The 23,012-nt window shown below is 48.8% G+C and overlaps 1 protein-coding gene across 2 annotated transcripts; it reads right to left on the bottom strand.

The window, feature by feature from the left end:
* Positions 1-666: 666 nt before the first annotated feature.
* BTBD2 (BTB domain containing 2) lies at positions 667-22,994 on the bottom strand. 2 transcript variants are annotated; one of them, XM_054181831.1, is made up of 9 exons: positions 22,384-22,994; positions 16,129-16,248; positions 12,638-12,794; positions 8,886-8,991; positions 7,892-8,089; positions 4,494-4,686; positions 2,721-2,808; positions 1,517-1,663; positions 667-963 (listed from the first exon to the last, which is right to left on the bottom strand). In XM_054181831.1, the coding sequence occupies exons 1-9, from the start codon at positions 22,992-22,994 to the stop codon at positions 802-804; spliced, it is 1,782 nt and encodes a 593-aa protein (XP_054037806.1). In that variant the 3' UTR covers positions 667-801. The 2 variants fall into 2 exon arrangements, with proteins under 2 accessions (XP_054037806.1, XP_054037807.1); XM_054181832.1 differs by lacking the exon at positions 667-963 and adding an exon at positions 976-1,264 and having other exon boundaries at positions 22,384-22,869.
* Positions 22,995-23,012: the final 18 nt, after the last annotated feature.

Raw genomic sequence — 23,012 nt, forward strand, 5'->3', positions numbered from 1 at the left:
ATCTTTTGAAACGCGCTACGGAGTCCGAAACAAGCACCAACCACCCGGCCCCGTCCCGGCAGCCGGCACACAGGGGAGGAGGAAAGAACTTGCCCAGCCAGAGCTGCTGCCCCTGCCTGGCTCCGCAGGTTGCCATCACCAGCTGCCCCAGGTAAAGGATTGTCGCAAATTAGTGAGAACAGCACGAAAACGCCGCAGTCTCTCCAGAGGCGCTCTAGTTTTGAGGTCTTCCCTCAAGACCGCGTCGCGCTGAAACAGCAAAGCCTCAGGGAAAAGGCCACTTTCCGTAATTTTTGCTGAAGGCAGCCACATGTGCCATGGCGGGCGGGAGGCGCCAGGCACAGGCCGGCCAAGCCCCGCCGTGGCAGCCCTTCTCCCCTCCGCTGCTGAGCGAGAGCAGAAGAGGACGCGCCACACAGCCCGGGGCTGTCTTCTGCAGGCTTATCTCCTCACAGCAAGTATAACCACGACCAGAGCCACTCGTTTCCATGCTTCTGACCGGTGGAAAAGCATCTACATTCATTACAGTCAAAAAAACGCATGTTGTTAGATAGGATTAATCAGTAAAGTGAAAAATGACTAGCCACAGACAACCTACAAATGATACCGGTATACCAGTTAGTCTGGTACGTGATAGCAGCAGAATCACTAGCACAAGGCAAAACATGAGCTTTGAAATGATTTTACTGAGACCTTTGGCTAGTGTGGCTCCAATCGGTGTGGTCAAACTCAGCCAGAAATTTAGTTTGGAAGGTCACGGGGAAGAGAACAGGAAAGTCCAGAGCCAGCTCCACGGCCGCACTATGTGTAGAAGATGATCTCTGGGATTTGTCCATCCTCCACCGAAGTGCCGTTGTTATTCCCAGCCGCGTAACAGAACGTAAAGCAGGTTTTGGCTCCTGTTGTTGGTGATTCATGGATCACTTTGCGCAGTCCTTTGGTTCCATAGTGGGAATCTGGACCCTGCGATGGCCACAGAAACAAGCACAGGTCAAGACAGGGGCCGCAGCCCCGCGGGACTGCGCCGCCCGGGCCCACTCTGGGAGGTTTGGCCACACAGCCCGCCCTGAAGCGACGAGCTCTGGAGACCTCACAGCACCTCCCTTTGCTTTCTGGTTCTCGCACCTCAGGTATTTTGAGCAAAGTCCTCGTCTCTGCCGGAACGTAACACCACGTTTAACCAGATCTCAACAGTTAAACATCAACTTTTTTGAGGCACTGCAGGCAGGCCCTGGGTTACACACCCGCAGAACTGACCGTTCATCTGTATGCACCAAAACAAATCCCGTCACTTCGTCACTGATGTAGCCTGTTAATTACTGTATGCTTGCAAGACAAGTTAAAAACCAGCTCTGAATGCTGGGGGTGAACCATTCATCGCTCCACCAGATGAAGGACAACAAGAGCAGACCTTCGAGATTATACTACAGGCCTTGAAAAACGCAGAGCAAGAACCTGCCTGCTTCCACCCATCCTTATAAGCCTCCCTTCCCCCCGCGCCACCCCGGGATGGTACCTTTAGAGTAGCACATGCCGTATAGTTGACGTTGGGTAAAATCTCAACAGGCTCCTTGAACATGACCCGGAAAGTGTTTGATGATCCGTCGCAGCTGAACCCCGTGTCGTTCTGCCCCAGGACCGTGTTACTGTCTGTGTGGATGATCTGCGAGACACGCGGTAACTTTTAATCAGCACCGTTAGTTGAACGCTGCCCTGTGCCAGCGCAGGTGTGCGTCCCCTGAACTGGACCGACTCTGAGGGACTCGGGGTTTGACCAGCCCTGTTACGACTGCACTACCCCACTGCTTCTGTCCGTCTTCGCCACTGTGATCACAGCGAGTAACTGTGGGTTGGGGTCCCAGACAGCCCAAGGCACTCGCCGCTTACCCTGAAGCCTGGCAGGGGACAGACAGCAGGCCGACGTCCTGCACTTGGGTCTTTGCTTGCCCTTCTCCTCCAAGAGCTCAGGGGCACCAGGAGGAGACCCTGACAACTGAGGAAGGGGTGCTGACAGACTGTGCTCATCACATCAGCCGTGCTGTGCTGGAATAACCTTCCTGGGGACGGTTCTTCCCAAGTGATCCAGACCAGGGTTACGTACGCGCACCCAGAACAAGGCACACAAGATTTCCATAAGCCACCCTGGTCTTTGAACAAGATCACGATGGACTTCAGACAACTGAGTCTCCCTCAGTCCTACTCGTCATTGCAAATGGGACACTGACGACACGAGGCCACCCATCAGCACCGCACAGGCCCAGCACAGGCCCAGCAATTGCTTTCTTCTCGTCCCTTGCTGGATCGTGGCTGCTCCACTGCATTTGTACAGCTCAGAGCAAGGGACGGCCCAGGCACCATCGCAGCACCCAACCGCTGCCGCAGCACCTGCAGGGCAGAACTGGCCTGGCCTGCTCGGTGTGGGAAAACACGCGTGGCTTCTTCTCAAACTGCGTCACAACTCTCCGAGACGCGTTTTCAAAGGCTGCGAGCGGACTCGGGAAGATACTGCAGTGACGCATGCAACGGGAGGTTGCATAAAATCGAGAGCAATAATCCCTCTTATCCCCGGTAACCCATCTGTCCCTCACTACATCTGCCAACCACCCTATCTAGAGAACAAGTACAGTCCCTTCTGACTTAAGATTTTGTTGCATGTTCACTAAAGTGTGTAAATTAGTCCCTACAGCAGCAAGTATTTTTAACGTAGCAGAAAGAATTACCTGTATATTTACTTGGTAATCTGTTGGCCCGTGTATGGATCCGTATAATCCAAACCCAACTACAAATATCCTTTTGTTTACTGAGAACCTGCGGGAACAGATCAGGAAAGTCAGACCAACTTGCCACTCCTGTACTGTTTTCATACAAGGATGACACACAAATATCTTCACTCGCTTTAATATTACACCTATGACTTAGTCAAACATACTACAGTTTTAGGGCAACTCTTACTAATAGCTGAAATCCTTTACAGAAACCATCGTGTGTAAACTTACACCTTTCACTGTCCTAATGGGCCAGCAGTAATTTTATTTGCTCACGTAAAATACAGAGCTGCACAATCCCCTCACTGAACTTCAGAGCCCAGGCTCAGAAAGCGTTTTCGAGGTTGCGGTACGAAGTCGGCATCCGAAAAAGCCAGCCAGGCAAAGGCCTGCGGCACGTGGAGTAGCACCCACCCTCACGGCAGCAGCAGCCGTTCCAGCAAGGTAACAGCAAGAAGTGTCATTAGGTATTTCACTGCTGAGCGCTGGAGGAGAATCGTTAATGTGCTTCTGAGTATTTGCTGCAGAGTGGCTGCACTCAAGATTTAGCCAAGAGCAGAAAATAAGACTCAACAGCTCCTTAACACAGCAACCCCTGCTGCCCACAGCAGCAAGGGGAGGACATTCACCCCGCTGCCCCGCTACAGCTCCATCTGCCCAGGCAGCAGAAACCCTCAGTGCCTGCCAAACTGCCCCCATCATTTCTTCACCGATCTGCCAACATTTTCGGTCCTGCCTTTTTGAAGGCCAGACACCCGCGGCAGGCTGGAGACCACTGCTCTGCAGCCAGCATAAAACATTCAGTGTTGAAACTGCACACAAGCTTCGCTGGAGACTGACCCCGACCCCGCCAGCAGTTGCGGCTAAAGTCAACTACAAGCTCCAAAATGTCTCTGAATGTGAGAGCAGGAAGCGTTTGGAGCTGGCAGCTCCACCGATTACCATCTCCTGTAAGAGGATGAATGGACAAAAGATCCAACCGACAGCTCTATCAATATGCAAGAGAACCACTGATGAAAAATCTTGACAATTTTGAAGAACTGTATTAACCTAAGTCCTCCTTCCACCCAAGACAAAGAGGAAACAGGAAATAACCAAGGCTTTCCGATTACCTCCTGTCTTGCTCTAACTTGGCCACTCAAAGCCTGCAACACCCCCCCCCCCCCCCCCCACTAGCCACGCCACTGTCACCATGACTGGGCTTTACTGTTTCTCTACAAGCTTAGGTCTAAACAAACTAGAGGCTCGCAGAAAAGCAAGCGCAGCAAACATTTTATCCTAATCCTTCCCTCAAATAGGCAAGATTAAGGGGCTTCAACAAGCCACATTTACAATAGCGCAGGGAACTGACCTGATGGAGTCGGCACACCCAGGCCCAGGAGGAAGCCAGGAGCTGCCTGGTGACTCCAACCGCTACGTGCCCGTACAGCTGCAGGAACCCACTTGAAAAGGAGCGAACCAATCCCACAGCAGGCCTGCGCTGGAGGGCCACATTTGCTGGAAACTTTTGCCAATACCGAAGCGAAGTGGCAGCCCGCAGCTGCACGTGCAGGTTAACGCATCAGGCGATGCTTTTGCCCAGCAAAATGCCTTCCCTTCAGGCTTCGCACTACGTTTATATGGTAGAAGTCGGGGTCTAGCACATAACCTTGCAGATTTGGGTCTAGGGTAGGCTCAAAGCTCAGTAAACATGAATCTATCAGCAGCAGAATTAGCAGAGAAGCTGACCTTATCCTGTCACTAGTCCCACTGTACCCCCAGCGGCTCTCCACCTGCTGGAATCGGCTGATGCTGCACTCCTTCCCCCGCAGGCAGCAGCGCGGTCTGTCGATGAACTCCACCCGCGGCTTCGGGTTGACTGTGAAGTGGAGGAACAGGCTCACCACTTCCCGGTCCGTGAGGATTCCCGACTGGGCAGGCCCTGCAGAGGAGCACGAAAGCAGCGATGCTGTCAGAAACCAGAAGGGATCCTTTGGGGATTTACGTGGGGAGGCAAACTCGACTTGCAGCTAAGAGTGGGCCAAACCCACATCACACATGGGATCTCGCTGGTGTGCCGGGAAGTCAAACCCCAGGCAGAAACGTGCTGCCTGCCATCTATCAGCACGCCGGTCGTGGACTGCGGAGCCGCTGTACGCAGCACGTATGTGAAATGATGGTTAAGCGTGCGGCTCTGCAGAGCACTGGGCTAAAAACCTAAAAACATGCAGCTAATCCTTTCCCCACTCCCTCGGGAGATGATAATACTGGTAAGAGACAGGGATTTTCATACATCTGCACCTGTATTTCGTAACAGTACTGTCGAGGCATCACCAAAAGCCCATGAGGGGTAGTGGGAGGGAACGTCACCTGGTTACCATCAACTCAGAAAGTACAGGAGTATTTTTCCATCAAGACAAAGGTGGTTCAGCTCGTGCCACCTTTGACTCCCTCCTTCCCTCAGGCATTTAATCCCCGCTTGGGGTTTGTTTGGTTTTGTTTTTTTTTTTTTTTTTTTTAATACCTTTATTGTAGAATCTAGGGGAAAAAAAGCTAGCAATTTTCGAAGAATTAAAACACATTCTCATGTTTTCTCTGGTAATTAGATGTTTTTTTCCTGAAGCGATGCTGAACTCAAGCTTTGGAAACTACTCTGAATACTTTCAAAAGTGGAACCGGGTGTCTTTTAGCTTAAGAGTCAAAAGCTGCTCTGCATCTCTATTTGCAAAAGGACTTTAACAGAAACAAGACTACTGCATACCCGAGAAACAATAGCATTAAGTGCTCGTTAGTGTGGGAAGCAAATGCCTAGCTACTTGTTGGTCCAAAACGACTTGTAGTTGGTTAAATTCAGCACAGCGTTATGCAGACATAATGTGGTCCAAGGCTGCAATGGGTAGAGATGAAAGAATTTAAGGACTGCCAACAGATAAATGAGCTTACAGATACTTTGCTCAGCAAAAATTAGCCGTCATTGATCATGTCTAAACTTATCCCGTGTTGCTGCAATTCAATTCTCAAATGTTTCAAATTACTTGCTCTAAGGGAGGGGAGGGACATATTTGCCAGTTAAAACATCTTCATGCAAAACTCCCATATTTCACACCAGATTATACAATAAACTGGTGAAACCACTGTCTGTAAAAATCCTTTTTCTTTGGGGAGAGGAGGGGGCTGCGGGGAACGGTTTCCCTCTCCTACCTCTGCTGTGACAGGCTGCAGAGATGGGGCCCGGGCCAACCTCATGGAGTTCACCCAGGCCAAGTGCAGGGTCCTGCACCTGGGTCATTGCAACCCCCAGCACAAACCCAGGCTGGGGGATGAGGGGATGGACAGCAGCCCTGAGGAGAAGGACTTGGGGGTGTCAGTGGGGGAGAAGCTCCACACGCCCCGGCACCGTGCGCTGGCAGCCCAGAAACCCCCCGCAGTCTGGGCTGCATCCCCAGCAGCATGGGCAGCAGGGCGAGGGGGGGATTCTGCCCCTCTGCTCCGCTCGGGGGAGACCCCCCTGCAGTTCTGCCTCCAGCGCTGGGGCACCGACAGCAGAAGGACACAGAGCTGTTGGAGCGGGGCCAGAGGAGGCCCCGGAGATGCTGGGAGGGCTGGAGCCCCTCTGCTGGGAGGACAGGCTGAGAGAGCTGGGGGGGTTCAGCCTGGAGAAGAGAAGGCTCCGGGGAGACCTTCCAGCCCCTGCCAGTCCCTAAAGGGGCTCCAGGAAAGCTGGGGAGGGACTCTGGGACAAGGGGGAATGGTTTGAAGCTGGAAGAGGGGAGATTGAGATGAGATGTGAGGCAGAAATTGTTTGCTGTGAGGGGGGTGAGCCCCTGGCCCAGGTTGCCCAGAGAAGCTGTGGCTGCCCCATCCCTGGAGGGGTTCAAGGTCAGGTTGGCCAGGGCTTGGAGCAACCTGGGCTGGTGGGAGGTGTCCCTGCCCAGGGCAGAGGGGGGTCGAACTGGGTGATTTTTAAGGTCCCTTCCAACCCAAACCATTCTATGCTTGTATGATCACAAGGCTGTGATCTGCTCAGAGCTGCTGTTTGGCACGGTGCACACCGAGGAACAGCATGTGCCGTGTTTTCACCCAGTGCCAACACAAAGGAAAGTTACCCAGTTCAGATGAATGAATCTCTGCCTCCCTGACCAAGCTGTTTCTGAAGAGATTCACGTCCCTAAGACCGCACTGCTGCTGTGACGGGCAAAATAGAAAGCGGGTACCAAGTTTTAACCACAGATTTACTTCTTACTAATATCCATCTTCATCTTGAAATATGTACGTTAACTGTTGATACGCTGACGCCATCTCTGCCTTGAGATGTGATGTGCAAAGGAAGTGGTGTCAATGACCCTTTTTGCTCCTTTGCAGCCTAAAACAAGTTTCAGTTTTGAAAATGGCTCCACAGTGTCTTTTAGCATGAAAACTATTTGAGCCAATTGCCAGTTTTCAGTCCCTGGAGAACCACCAGAGTACAAAATTAAAGACAACAGGCCATGAAAACAAAACAAAAAAATCTTTAGTTAAAACTGTTAAATGATTTAGACATCTTTGTAGATGAAGATCTTAATGTAAACTTGAAAAACGTTTTGAGACGCAGACTAAACAACGCCAACCCTACATCTCAAAGAACATTTTGAAAGTTTTTTTCTGCTATGGGGCTCTGCTCTGAAGGGCATCAGCAAGACATGGCCAATGCCGCCACTGGATCACAGGCGGCAGCAAATAGAGGATGGGGAGAAACATTCTCATTTCTCTTCAGGAGCAGGGTACAATCAACACCAATTATCTGCAAGTCATTAGCTTCATGTAGTTTAAACGCTTGGAATAGTAAGAAAGGAAAGCATGCGAACCCCTGTGTGGATCTTTGCTCTCAGCTGAATGAGAAAGTAACCATCTAAACATACTATGAGTACAAACAGCTATGATCTGACTTGCTCCTACCCAATGGAGCACCGTAGTCTTTAAAAGAGTGAATGATTATGGATGAAAGTAGTGTTTACACAGTACATTTTGTAGATCAGTGCGAACGGAGGATAATCTCAAATTTAAGTTACTACAGGGTACACAGAGAAAATCCATTTTCATGTACTCGATCCTCTGTAGTTCAGAGAAAGCAAAGACCAGGGTTGCCAGAAATGCCTTTGTTCAGTTACCTGCTGCAAACTCCTCAATAGTCATCAATGGGAAGCGGATAAGAGAAAGCGCTTTGCCCAGTACTTTCCGCTTGTTCTCTGGAATCACCTGAAGTTGCTGCCGTTGACACTCAGCCTCCGACCAGCGAACCACTGCATTAAACAAACGAACCTCCCGGATCCCCAGGGTGTCCCTCTCCAGCACCGCAACCAGGGTGTCTGCAAGGCAGGACAGACAGTGACAACTTTAGGCACTAACCCAAATCACCTGATTTTACCTTGCCAGAAGTACCCTACATACAGCCAAGATAAGTAAAAGAGAAGCAATTGGAAAAACAGGGTCTCCCAAAAGCGCTGCCTGCAGCCTCTGAGGAAGGTATATCTGCATATTCCATAAGCAAGTAACTCGCTGGAGCAGCAAACAGTGCCCATTTAATTGGCATGTTAATGGCAGTGCAGTAGAAGGAGTTGCAACTTACTTGACGTCAAGTTTGGATGAAGCAAGCAGCATGAAAGCCAGAAGGTTACCCGTGCCTTACCTCCACGGTCCATCTCATTAGAAGAAGGTTAAAGTCTGAATTTTAATGTTTATTAACTGTGCCCAGCAAGTTTGGAAACTGCATATGATAATTAAAATAGCCAGTTCTCGCTTCCAAAAACGCAACACCTTTTTAACTCCAAAACCTGACGAAGACTCATGAAACAATGCCAACTCCACAAAAAGAAGGCAAGTTACACCCACCCAAAACCTGCCAACATCAACAGAGGAAACGGGCTTTGTATCATGCCCAGAAAACTCAAGTTGCACCAAAGTAAGCAGATTCCAGGATATTTCTGCAAGCAAGCATGATCTTTTGCAAATGCCTTGTCTGTAGCCACTTGGTGCCAGACCGTTCAACAGATCGCTCCAGAACAGCAAAGCCACAAAAGAGAAGTGCCAAGTATTAACCTGTAATAACTTTCGAGGCCAGCTTGTTATGAAAGCATGGAGAGGGAGGAGGGGAAAAAAGCTTACCCAGATCAATGTCTGTAAACCCCTCCGCATTGATGGCATCTGATGTGTTCTTGTCTATGTTCTCCAGGCAAAGGCTGGCCAGCTGAGGCTCATCAAAAAGTCTTGCCTAGTAACGAAGAAGCAGTCGTTAACACAAAAGGTATTTTAAAGTTTACACTAAGGACCCCCCCCTTCCCTCCCAGAGCCCATCTTCATTAGCAATACTATGCCTGACTGCATGATGAATTCGCTGGGCTGCAGCAGTCTTTCACAAGCAGTTAAGCATGACAAGGCAAACACTAGAAAAATCTGCGCTTGGCATCAGTTCTGGTTGAGCTGTACATGTCTTCAGGCACGTCTTTGTTTTAGCATCACACCAGTTAACGTGGCTATAGTGCTTTCTAGCGCCATACCGGCCATGTCAGCCCAGCACAAGTAATTTTTACTACAGCGTTTTTATATTTAGACCAAAGCTCTGCCCAACGACTCCAGGCCTGCGCGCTCTAGGGATATGCGGAGACAGCTTATTCTATACGAATATAGTCACCCTGACCTCATGTATTAGCAAAACCGCCTTAGCAGGCACACTGCTTGTGTCCCATTGAGATGCGCAAAACCCTGCAGGGTACACAGCCTGCTTAGTGCATTCGCACGTTTTGCACAGAAACAGCTACTCTAATCTAGTTACCTTGAAGAACTCCCCCCCAAAATAGGTTACTATTCCAAACAAAGCCTGCACACAGCTTGGAGAGTGGCTCAGAATCTCTCTGCCCAAGGTAACTGCAGTCTTGTAACAATTTCACTACCATTTCAGGCGCCCCCAGACTGCCAAGACATAGAATCATAGAATTGTTCAGGTTGGAAAGGCAGTGGGAACACACAAGAGTCACTAGGATGACCTCTTATTTCCAATGCTTTGGTTTTGCTATTTAGGGAGGAACTCCCTTAACATCACACTTCATACTTGCTAACGGGCTGTAGAGCTCAGCAAGGCCCACCTTCGATGCCGAGAGCTGAAACAGCTCCCCATTTTCTCAGGGAGCAGGGAAGCTTCAGCAGTCGTCACCTGCTCCTGGGGCTGGAGCCCTGCCAGCACCTTGCACTCTTGGCATCCAAGAGCTGCGACTGATTCAGACTTTACTACTGTAGCGGCTCCCTTTCGACACGTGAGGAACCTACGTTACACTCGCAGAGTTCTCACTGCACAGTGGCTTTTGGCAAGCTATTATTTCTTTGTTGATCAAAGTGACATTTGCATGTACGTCTGGCATGAAAGAGGATCACGGTTTACTATGAGGCACAATCAATCCGGAGAGCTATTTGCCACTGATATTTCTGCCAGAGATTAGCAGTTGCTTGAAACGCTGTCGATGACACGGCTGCTGGACCAGCAGGATTCAGTAATGATACACGCAAAGGAGGTTTGCGGCTCTACGGTCTTAGGTCCACAATCTGAAGCCTGTTGGGAAATGTTTTGTACAAGATGCATCTCAGGTCTGCAACTGACTGCGCAAATTGTCAATTTGTTGCAGTAAAAGCAGAAAACAGAGGCCAATTTTCACACTGAAGGACCAGAACCAAGAGCATTTTGAGAACAGATCCACTGAGATGCCTTATGCAGCCCAAGACACAGATAGGTTTCTCAAAGAACACCAGCCTCAACCATTTTAGAGACTTGATATACTGCAATATACGACATAAACTGGAACACGTCTAGTTTACAAAACTAGAACATAAGCTAGATACAAATCACGACTCACAACTAATCATAATGGATAAGCCGCAAACAAAAGGAACCAGGAAAGCCTGTCTCCATCTGTCATTTCAGCTGCCCCAGTGCAGCTGATGGAGTGCCAGGCAGTAGTATCTTGTTTTTGATACCTGAAAAACTAGGAACACCTTCCCCTTTGGTCAAAGAAGGACCTTTGTAAGGAAGTCACCATGAACCTAAGCGTTACCTTGCCAAAGCTGCAAAGTCAGGTTGCAGAGACGTAGCATGCCGCAAAAATCCCTGCATAAAACAGTACCACCATAAAGCTGACACCGCTAATCCTCATGAGGTGATGGCTCATTAAGATGCCTCTTCAAAACCGCAGCCTACAGGAAAGATCTCTTCTCAGCCCTTGGATAACGGCTCCTGAGCTTTCAGCTTGCAGGCTGCTGAACCCAAAGAATGGGAGCGCTGCAGTCAGAGAGTTACAATTGTCCTGCCACGCATCTGAGGGAGTGCGGATCTGGCTACCATCACCCAAGTGAGGATCTTTAAGTCTGGAATCTTCCCCAGGGAAATGCAGTGTGGTTCCCCCTGTGTCTCAGAGGCTGCCTTGCTTGTTTACGGCATGTGGAAAAGGGCCAAGTTAAAAAGAGGATGTGTAAAGAGGGACACGGTATTTTGCAGCACTAGCTGAATCCTAGCAGCGAAGAGCGTCTACGAGAGCAATGGAACGTGGAACTACTTTAAGAACCTGATCCAAATATTTAAACTTAAATAATATCCCAGCCTATCTGCAGCAAACAAACAAAGTGCTCAGCAGCGACTGCTTCAGGCCAATGCTGCTTCAATTTCTGCGAAAACTGCTGGTGTAGACACTGCCACAGATGCGATAGCTAGAGTCAGACCCTGAAAGATGCCTGTACTCCTGACAAGGAGGAAAAAAGCCAGCAGCCAGATACGCTGGGCAAGGCAGGACAACCCCCCAGAGCCAGGCCACCTCAGTGCACAGGGTCCCAAATCAGGGCAGCTGTGAAAACTCCTCTGCAAGGTTTGTTTAACACCAGAAATCATGGCAGCTTTCCTGAGCTGGCTGATCAGAAATACCCTCCAGAGCTAGTATTGCCCATTCTCTAAAGGAAAGAAGCTCGCACACACAATGCCTATTTGTTTCTCGTTCCTATACCACCCAGAGCAGGGCGTCCCTGGCAACACTACACACTGCGCTGTGGAAGTCACTGGTATGTCACCAACTGTCAGCAGAGAGGGTGGCAGGGACCAGAAAGAAACGATGGGGCTAGAAAACGGAAAGGATACCGATGCTAATTTAATCAACCTGCACGCAAAGTCTGATCATCTCCAAACTAAGCAGAAATTGTAAACACTGTCTTCTAGTTTGCTGCTTAGAAGAGACAGATGGAATATGGAGGAGTCTGGCCCTCACAGATTGGATCAGACAGAGGGGCACAAGGATGCGCAACCGACCCCACCGAGAGTCAAGAAACGCAGCTGCACTGGAACTGCAGGTTTGCGTGCCTTCAGTACAGTGGGAGGGTGAGCTGGAACAGGCTTTGTTCCTCTCCAAAGAAAATAAACTGAAGCACTCATGAAAAAGCTGCATCTTCTGTCTTTCACCCCCATTTCAGGGAAACTATTGCAAAAATTCCTTCAAAGAACGTCTGACTGGCTAGGTGTAGCAAGCAGAGAAAGCTTATTATATCACTCCTGAATCTGAACAAGCAAAAATCCTCTCATTTCACTTTTCCTCTTGGCAGATGAAATTTTTCCACCCTGTTAATTTCTTCCCCAGCTCACACTATGGAAGGAATCGCCTGCCACCCCAAAACAGAAAGCAGATCTGAAATGGCAGCAACAGTTGCTGTATTTCATTGTTCTTTGTAAGAATCTGCTCATCGGCCCTAGACTTCTGTAAGGAAGAATGCAAAATGACACAGAACTGCTCCATTTCGGATGATCAACTCCGTAACACTCAAAAAACTTCTGTTTTCCTACCGTGATGGACCTTGCTTAAGGGACTTAATGCAAATGATTGCAAACTCACCTGTGTTAACAGCATGAATGCATTGTCTGCTCGGAGGTTTTTTTTCAGAAACTCCACACAATGAGCTTCAAGGGCTGGAACTGCATATTTTTTAGCTGTGTAAAGTGTTGTCATAACAGTCTCTGGTCCAATCTGAACTTCGTCTGAATAAAGAAATCTGAAAGCATGCAAACAAACATTGCTCTAGTGAAGCCAAGAAGATAACAGGGTAAAAACCCTGGCAGTGCATAAAAAAACATGTTTGTCTGCTCATCATCCTGGCCCCATTTCCTATACTTGAGAGATGGAACAGTTTTCACATCCTTTCCACTGACTCTGGTTTACCAAGGAGAAGCGTTTTTTTTTTGTTTTTTTTTTTTTTTTTTTTTTTTAAACACACTCTTTATGGTACAACTTTTAATGAATGAAATAGCTGGAATATCTGTTGAAGCACGTCAAACTGCCTAGCATCCCACAACCAGAGAGCTGTTTATTCTGCCACTTACGCTAGCTTAGAACACTCTCTGGCCAAGGGCACCCCTTAAAATTAACGGTTTTGGCTGTTTGATTAGACTAAACAAGGACAAAAATTCAACCCTGCCTACTTCAGAAGAGAAGCTCCATTTTACGTACTATTTCAAAAGCGATCAGCTCAAACATATGTATCCACTGCAGATGAGGTGTTTTATCCATACCCCACTTTCCCCTCGTCTCTTCACTTTATATACCGTGCTGTTTCATTTCATTGTATAGATGTTCAAGTACAGCACACAATATAATTTCAGCATAAAGCAAGAGTTAATTGCAATGAAAAACAAGGACTGCCATGCTGCTAGCAAAGCATCAGCCGTCACCGTTAGGCCAAAACAAGGAAGTACATTCATACCGCATGGAAAAACAAAGGTCTTCATAGGAAGCCTGACTGAGCCGCCTCATACCCAAGCATGCTGATTAGAGACAGCAGGAACTGACAGGCTGAGCCCAGGAAAACCAGTTACACACTTGACGTTAGTCCTAATCCCATGCAGAGGTTTTTGTTTACTGTTTTTCCTTTAACCAGTCGAGCATTTGCCAATCAGGATCTGAAAGGCACAAAGCACAGAGGCGTAATATTAAGCTTGTTAACTGTGCTTGGCATTCCTATTCCACAAGATATTTTGGAGACTCCAGCAATTTCTTTTCCTGTGTTTCTCCGAAGGGGGCACAGCAACATGTGGTGTGGCTGCTGTTCCTGGAGGCTTCACGCAGCAGCAGGGACAGAGCCAGGCAGCGTCCCCGTCTGGAGGGACCTGCAGTGGAGCTCCTGGTCCTCCAGCCAGAGAGGGCCAGGATGCAATTCAGAGGAGCATAGACAGGGGGATTCAGAGGAAGGGAAGCGCTCTCGTCGCTGTTGAAAGCGGGCTTTTGTGCCGCTCTAGAGCATCTGTTAATAACAGCATCAAGCCACAGGCTCACGAACGTATTTTGCACACATCCCCCTTCACCAGTCCTACTTTCACTAAGTAATCCTTTTTATTACGAGATTAAAAGAAAACATTTGCTCTAAAAACAACTAGTTCTATTTACTGCAATGACTACGTTAGTATTTATTTTTACAATAGTCCAAACAGTGTGCTCTAAGAGGGATAACAAGAGAGGCTCGAACTGTGAAAAAGTGTAGTATCAATTTAAAAGAACATTTAGATTATAACCCCATACAATCAAAAATGTTCTTTGTGTTATCATGAAAATGACAATAATAACAAAAAAGGATCTTTTAAGGAATTATAGCAGACCTATTAAAGGCAGATAAATACAATCATGATCTAGTGTCCAGAAGGGACCTTCTGCTGAACATTCAGGACGGGCACTTCGTCCCTTGATAAGCTCCTGGTCCTACAACATTAGGTCAGGGCTTGGATCAAGCCCAGTACATATGTAAGGATCAGCTGCCATTTCAGATCAGTGTTTGGAGGGATTGGTTTTACTCTAGGAAGGTTCGGTTTTACTCTAGGAAGGTTCATACCACATTCTTGGTAAGCTTCCTACTGGAACGCAGCACCCAAACTTCCTTTGGCACATTTAAGCTCTGAGCATTTTAGAAGTGACAGTTTGATTCTAGATTTAAGCATCTAAGATATCACTGGACCATGTGCACGGCTACTGTAGCATAACTGCAAACTTTAGAGGCACTGTTATAATCCACACACAATTTCTCCTATACAAAATATAAATGTGTCTGTTGAAATCCACCTAAACTCATCACCTTAGTCTTTTCAATTATCATATTGTTTATACAAGTGCTGAAATCTCAGCACTGGCAGGGAAACCACATGACTTTGCCTCTAATTCACTCAGTATTTTAGCTTCACTAAGTTTTAAAGACAGATACTAGCTCTGCACTCCAGAGAGATTTGCCTGGCTGATAAGAGAGTCATGTGCCAATTACAGGGATTCCCCATGTGCTGGTGCCTGGTTTAAAATGAGCCAAAAGGGAGGGGGCTAGGGGCTCCCTATTATTTCTGGTCTTTCGTTCCAGTGAAGATCAATTGTAAAATCTAAGATAGCACAGTCACGACTAAAGCACTTTTTAAAGGTAAAGCAAAAAGTGTGCCAAAGCTATATATAGACACTGCTCCTGATAGGAGGCAAGCAGGGAACATGTCAAGAGCACAGGACTGGAAACCCCTGGAAGTAGGTTACAGAAATCCTATAGAAATGGGACAATGACTTTTCAGCATACATTCAGGATTGCTGCTGGGTGTTACACAGCACCAGCCGAGCTTAAAGAAATTGGTGAATAGCATCTTACAGCCCCTTCCTCCTCCTTCCCCCAGCACGCAGACTTACAATGCATGCTGTAAATGTAAATTCAAAAGCAGTTCTCCAAGAGAGGAATAAAACAGACACAAGGAGAGATACCACACAGAATGGCTGACGCTGATTTCACACCCTTGCTTACCTGTTATAACTTGCTCGTTTGCCCATAACCTAAATGAGCTCCAAGTATTTGTAACTTCCAGAGCTTTAAGAGGATCGCCTTTCCCCACTTCTCTCAAACAGCATTTGGATCAAATCAAACCAATTCACGAATGAGAATTTATGAGACAATGTCTGAACAAGTGAGTATCAACTTAACTACAAAGGCCAGCACATGCACTTACTCCGATTGCTAACCAGAACACCTCCCTGTTGGGGCATTTGCATGGTGTAACTACATATAACTACATATTTATAAAATTATAAACTCTCCAGTACGGTTTTGCCCATACTGCAGAGCAGCAGCAGGAGGGCATATTCACTGAACTATTGCTAAACTAAAACATGGAGCGAGTCAAATGTTTTTGAGCTAGACTTTTACCCAGGAAAAGAGGGGTTTAACACCAGCCCTTGAACAGATCAACAAAGAGGCATTTTATTTAGAAACTTAATGACCTCCGCTTCACCAAATGGTTTGCTGCTTTCATTAAAAATATTCATCTCCACAAACAATTTGTTCATTCCAGTTATACTGTACATCAGAAAAGTCTTACTTCAGCAGAGCTAGGAAGGCAGCAGGCTCCACATCAGGCAGCTCGATCTCTGTAGAAGTTGTGGCCATTCCACCATTAAACATCGCATCGAAGACTGCGCTGCCCACAGCCAGCACAAACCTAACGTTAAAAAACAAACAAGGAAAAAAAAACCAAAACAACAAAAACTTACGTTAAACCATATTCACTTTCCAAAAAAATCCCAGGCTAGTTACTATTCCCCAAGGCCAACCCCAAGGGAAAGCAAATTCCTAGCATTAAAGCAAAAGTGTTTTGCAACAGAAGGGAGTGTCAGGCTTTCTGCTCGTTTACTGCAAAAACACCAGAGGTACAAGTGACTTCACTCTGAGCCCGTCCCAGTATACAACACAGTGATGGTTCCCCAAAGACATGATTTCGTGCATTATGGAACAGAATATATGCAGCTGCTTTGCAAAGTCCTTGTACAAATCTATGGACCATTCACGAGGTTGAGAAGCTAAGAAAGGACAAAGTTAAGGAATTTAAGTTCTTCCATTGAACAGAGCTCAAGTCTTGGTGCAACTCCCCACTGTCACGTACTGAAAACGCTTATGGAAAACTTGTGAATACACACTACCCATCCTCCTCCCTTCTCCCCATATGCCAGGACGACATCCTTGGGGACAGCAGGGCAAGCTCTCAAAACATGCGAAGTGCCCCGGCAGCGTCACCGGGAGCTGTGGACACCAGCACCTCCTGCAGCAGCTGGCACAGGAGCTGCCTTCCCCAGGCACGCTGCTGTCTCCTTCCTGCTGTCTCCTTCCGTTCCAAACCTGTTTTCGGCTTAACCTAGAAGGCAGAGAAAATCTCACCCAGAGCAAACTAGCACTGCTAGGTGCACACAAACCCTTTTCGCGCTGCTGTGAGTTTATGTGGTAATTAACGGCAAGAAGCACGTTATCGGCCCTAAAGAAAGAGGAAGCCAGAATTCCCACAAACCAGGTTTGAGACCAAAAATAATATTCCAGCACTCCCATGTAAACAAGATGATTTCCCTCACTGATAAACACCAACTCCTATTTTAGGAGGAGGCACAGGCCTGCGCTGCTGAGAGGCCTGTGTATATTTAAGCTGCTGTACCTGCCTTATGCCTTGGAAAAGACATTTTGAGAACTGTCATTGTTTGAAAACGCAGAACTGAGTTTTTCCCAGTAAAGCAATCTTGTCCCTGGTGTCATAAAGCACAGGCCACGCAGGTGACAGCTCAGCAGCGTGGGGAAGCGGAGGAGACCAGGCTGCAGAAGCGATTACTGCAGCCACTTCTCCAACCCACTGCAAAAAGGAAGAAGCTGGAAAATTCAGGGGCCCTTGCTGCAGCGGAGTTTGACGCACACTTCCACAGAGAGAAGCATCAGGAACTGCAAGCAGAAAACCGTACAGGACAGAAAACACGAGACAAATCTCCAGTAGTTGGACCCCAAGGAAAGCCCATCACTAAAGGGGAATTTCAGTTAGATTTCACTGCAGCAGGAAGTGACACAGAAGCCTTTTTCTTTTTAAACAAAATTTGTCATTTTCTCACTTTTCACTCCCCTCCCATCCAGAGGAGGTCTTCCATAGATATGATACAGCGAAGCGCCGTGGACGTGCCAGGCTTGTTTGCCATGACAGACTGTTGGGCTGACAAGCCGGGTTGTATTGTTTCTGATCAGTTAAAGAGAGCTACGGGCAAACCACAGTGATTTTTAAAAAAAACCCAAAGTACGCACATGCCTATTTCGATCAAATAATTCTGAAGAAAAATGTCTAGAACAAACAAACAAAACCAAACTCGTTCACAATACTAAAATTGCTAGATGAAACAAAAATCTCTGTTCCTACAGAAGCAGTGATGGTGGCGAGACAATAGCAGGCATTATCTCTGAGTATACATCCTCGATGAGCAGACAGCCTTCAAAAACAATTTGAAAAGGGCATTAATTAAAAAAACACCTCTCAAATTTTTGCTTCCATTTCACTCGGGGACAAGTCAGCCTGATTATTTTAAACTGCTGAGCCCGAAAGGGATCCCAGTAGGTGCCAGAGATACACAGGACTCTGAATTTTAAGTTTCCTTAAAACATTAACAGAACACAACTAAGAAAATCCCTCTCCCTTCGTGGTGTCTTCTTACTCTTGCTAAAACGAACACTTAAAGCTATTCTAAAGACCCCCCAGGAAAAGCAGGGATGTGCATCATTTCTCTTACACAGTCTAACAGTTTTCCCCAACTGCTCAGGTCTGCAAAAGGAAGAAACGGGGTTTGTTTCAGATGGGAGAAACACGACTATTAAGCCAAACTGGCAGAGTAACAGGACTTTCTTTTGTTTTCCCCTCCTATTTTCTGAAGCGCTGTAGCGGCCACGGCACAGCAAGCCTCTCTCCTAACCCCAGGGTGCACCGCCTGATGCAAACATGCAACTCTCAAAAGGGAAATGCAGGTACCCTAAGCTCAGCATAGTAACCCACCTTTGTCACAGGAAGAATTCAAACAGAGGGTTACTTTTAAACAACGGCACGGTGCACATAATAACGCAGACTACTGAAAAGATGCAGAGAAATCAGCAGAAGCGAAGCAAAAGAACTAAGAAAGCAACACTTGATTTCTCATCATTCCCTCTGCACGTCTAAGAATCAAAGTGAACTGACTTTCAGCAACAAGTCACAGGAACTTCCACGAGCTTAATAATTTGATTTGTCTTCACGAGGATCCAAAGTTGACTCTGAAGGCTTTTGAAGGCCTGCAAGAAAACGTCTTTCATTACACTACCGATAGCTTCCTACCCACCAGTTTTCACTGCTTCCTTGTTCACCTTGGCATCTCCACCTTTCACCTAGTTTAATTTGTATACCCAACAGCCCTGCTCCCTTTCCAGGCACTATGGTAATACCAATAATAAAATAAACCACTCAAGAACCACGACTATCCCACCGCTGCACACCACCTCCCTCCTCCACCCGCTCCACTGTGGAGAAATCTTAAAATGTCTATTCCAGAAGAGCTGGCACAGGAACAGAACAAGACGTGATGTGCTGGAGCTCGGTGAAACCATAGATGACAAGAAGCTAATGAATGAGGATCGTTTGCTTGCTGCATCCTTCAGCACAAGGACCAGAGACAGCAGGTGAAACAAGCAGGAGGCAGGTTCAGAGACCCCCAGGAGAAGCCCCTCACATGCAACCCCAGGAGTCGAGCGCTGGGACACCTCGGCACACAACACTGCAGGTACTGCAAGTTAATACACATCCAAAAAAAAGACAGGACAAGCTCAGAAGAGAGACGCCTGGAAACAGCAGCCAAAAACCTACTCAGACTGTCCCTGAGCTCCAGATCTCCCAGGCTGGAATACCCAGGGGTGTATCGCCACACGCTTGTCCTGTTCCCTTTTGGGCCATGTTTTCTGGCCGATTAACAAGGTTAATTATCACACCCATGCAGCTCCTGGCTCATGAAGTTTAGATGCTTCTAATCTCATTGATGTTGTGCTTGATGAAGCAGATCTGAAAAAAGACCAAAAAAACCCCTTCCCTGTTACTGCTCAGCCGAATCAATGCGTTGACCTTGGCCACGTTAGCATTGTGAAGCTTCGAGGCAGCCTGCTCCGTCCAGCGTTTATTAGCCTTGACATCAAAAAAAACTTAAGGCTGTTCCATCTTCTTCATGGCTGATTCAGCAGCAAGAGGGAACACACTCAAGGATGGAGCTTGCTCCAGGGTAGGCAAGCAACTTCCACAGGGTCTGGAGCCTCATGAAGGTGGAAAACATCTGATTTTCTCAGGGCTGCAGGTGCCTCACAGGACAGTTGCTTGGATAGGTAAACCTTCAGTTGAACCCAGCACAGCCACTCATGCTATTTATCTACTAACAGGGCTTTCACACACAAAATGAATATTTGCTCTTAGTCGCTATGTGAGATATCTATTGTCTGCTTTATACAAACTGAACTTGCCAGACTCTCTTAGAAACGCACCTGAACCTACAGCTATCTCACACTCAGAAACCTCCTCCCAGCACCACCACCACATGTGGACAATATCAACCATGATCGCTCGACATATACGCCATTTAGCTACCTCAGCCTACAAATACACCACCTCTGCTATGCTCCTTCCCAAGGAGCCTGACCAGGGAGCAGCTGCACTATCACTTCCAGCTCCTGCAGGACTGCAACTCTCAGATTATTTGTGCTAACCAGTTTGCCGCCAAAACTGGCAATTTCTAACATACCACGCAACCATAGCCAAGGAGACAAGTAAGATATCGCAGACCACTCCTCGCGGCACCACTAGCCGCTGTCCAAGAACCCTATTTAGGATGTGCTCCTACTGCAGCCACGCTTTATACCTGGGCTGGTCTGAAAATTTAACACAATAAAACCAGAGAGTAGAGAAATACTTACCTGTTAACTGTGCATTATTTCAGACACCTAGCATCGAAGTACGAACATCTGCCCCGGTCGCTGAAGCAATACAGTGCCTCTCAAATGAAGCTCATGGCTGCTTTGAGATTCTATTCCAGCGCAAAATATCTTCTGCTGTCAGGCTGCTGTGGGAGAACTGAGCACAGAAGGGGTCTGGGTGGTTTTATTTTAAGCTCCCTGCTTCTGAAATAACCACGGTACTTCATGAATCATCAGGATATCCCAACTGTAATATCATACAGGCAACTTTTACTAAAATCTATATAATCCGTAAGTGGGATGTCACAGCGTGACACACTGTATTCTATCTTTACCACCCAGAGCACCAGACGGATTTCAGAGCAATTAAGCAGCATTTCACTTTGGGGCTATTTTTTTTAAAAGCTTCATTTATTTTCTATTTATTTCTGGGCTGAACATCGCCCCTCCCCACCTAGCAAGCCTAGTTCTCAGGACAGGGACAAGCTTACTCAAATACTAATTAAGCTTCAAATTACAAAAGAACAGAACTGACACCCTAAATGCTCAAACCAGCCTAGAAGAAGTGTGTTTCATTCAGAAAGTGAGAGAAAAGAGGAAATCTGAAGGGGAAAATTCCAGCAGCGCAAGCACTTAGGAGAAAAGCGATAGTTCAAAATAGTTTGGAGTGAGGCTCCCTTTGCCAAGCGCTCAGGACGCCAAATAAGCCTTCCCCCACCCCAATTAAAACAGGTCCCATCTTTGAGCGAAAGGCTCTTGCATTCACTGTCGGTAGAGCCGAGCAGCCCAGGAGGCCCTTCCCGGAGCGGTGGGTTGAGTGGCATGCATCCATTCACCGGAGCTGCCCCAAGAAGCAGTTGAACATCCATCGGCCACATCGGGTTTGCGCTTTCCAGGTGGAGGAAATTCCGAGCAGCTCAAAGCTGCAAACTCTTAAATGGCAGCTCGGCCTTTAACCTTGACCAGTTACCACATGCCCAGATGTCATTCTCAATACAGCTCTTCCAGAATCGTGGGGTTTGGTTCATAGTAGCGGGTTACCCCTCCAAAATACAGGGCTTCAGAAAAGATTCAGTAAAGGTTATTTTCAAAAGAAAATGTTGTGGCAGAAATTTGGCTTCTAAAATCATCGCTCTTTCCTTTCCATCCCCAGTGCTCTCACCAATCCCTGTATCTGTCAGCAAAAATCAGGCAGCCTTGGAGACTATTCCTCCTCTGCTCCACTACCCACAAAACCAAGGGTTGCTTTTGAGCGAGATCCAGGGATCTGGGGTTTTTCCCCGCAGCGCTTGCCCCAGTCGCACCCACCCTCCAGGGAAATCACTCCCAGCCGAAAACTGGACCCCGTCACCCAGGTTGGCAACCGCAAGAAGAAACACAGTATTGATCAAGGGTTAGGGCAGATTTGAGGCGACAGCAATGGTCATCACAGACCAAACTGGGGGGACCCCGGTGCTGGTGCCTCCCACCATCCCGCTGGGAGCGGAGCTGGGCCTTGCCGAGGCCGCGCATCCCCCGGAGCTCCAGGTAGAACATGGGGTGAAGTTACCCAAACCCCCTTTCTCCTTCCCTAAGGGAGGCACGGAAGCCTGAACCCTGTACCACCCCCTCCGCCCCGCATCACCCCCCAGACGTGCAGGGGGACCCCCAGACACCCCACAGCACCTCCACGGCCTGGCCCGAGGCCCGGGACCCCCGACCACCTCGCAGCACGGCCTACGGGCCACCCCCACGGCCTGGCCAGGCCACCACAGGGCTCCACGGCCCGCCTGTCCCCCACAGCCCACCTCGGACGCCCGGGTCCCCATCCGTGGGGCACCCCACGTTCCCTCCCCGCCTCCTCGGCGGGCCCCACCTGTGCGCCGGGATGCGCTGGGAGCCGCGGCCCTTCCCCACCAGGAAGTGGACGTCGCTGAGCACCTCGTTGTTGAAGAGGAAGGCGAACCGCTCCTGCACCGTCGGCTTCGTCGCCTGCCAGTTATAGACCGGCTCCCGCTGCAGCGCCCCGCCGGGGCCGCCCGCCCCCCCGCCGGCCCCCGCCGCCCCCACAGCCGCCGCCGCCGCCGCCGCCGGGCCCCCCGCGCCGCCGCTCGCCGCCGGGTTGGCGGCGCCGCACTGGTTGTAGGTGAGACCGGGAGGCGAGGGGGGAGCGCCGTTGGTGCAGGCAGCGGCGGCGGCGGCACCGTTGCCCGGCGGCGGCGGCGGCGGCTGCGGCTGCGGGCAGGAGGAGGAGAGGCCCCCGGGGCCCCCGCCGCTCCCACCGGCCGCCATCTTGTGCGGCGGAGGCGCAGGAGCGCGCGGCGCGGGGCGGCGCTGCAGCAGCACCAGCACCAGGAGCGGCGGGCGGGACACGGCGGCGGGCGGGAGGGGGGCGGTGATGGCGATGGCTGCGGGGCGGGCGGCGGCGGCGGAGCGGCGGGCGGCGGGGCGGGTGGTGATGCAGAGAGCCGGGCAGCAGCGGCGCATGGAGCACGGCGCGGCGCC

Source organism: Rissa tridactyla, chromosome 22 (genome assembly GCF_028500815.1).
Source record: "Rissa tridactyla isolate bRisTri1 chromosome 22, bRisTri1.patW.cur.20221130, whole genome shotgun sequence".
NCBI classification, from domain to species: Eukaryota; Metazoa; Chordata; class Aves; order Charadriiformes; family Laridae; genus Rissa; species Rissa tridactyla.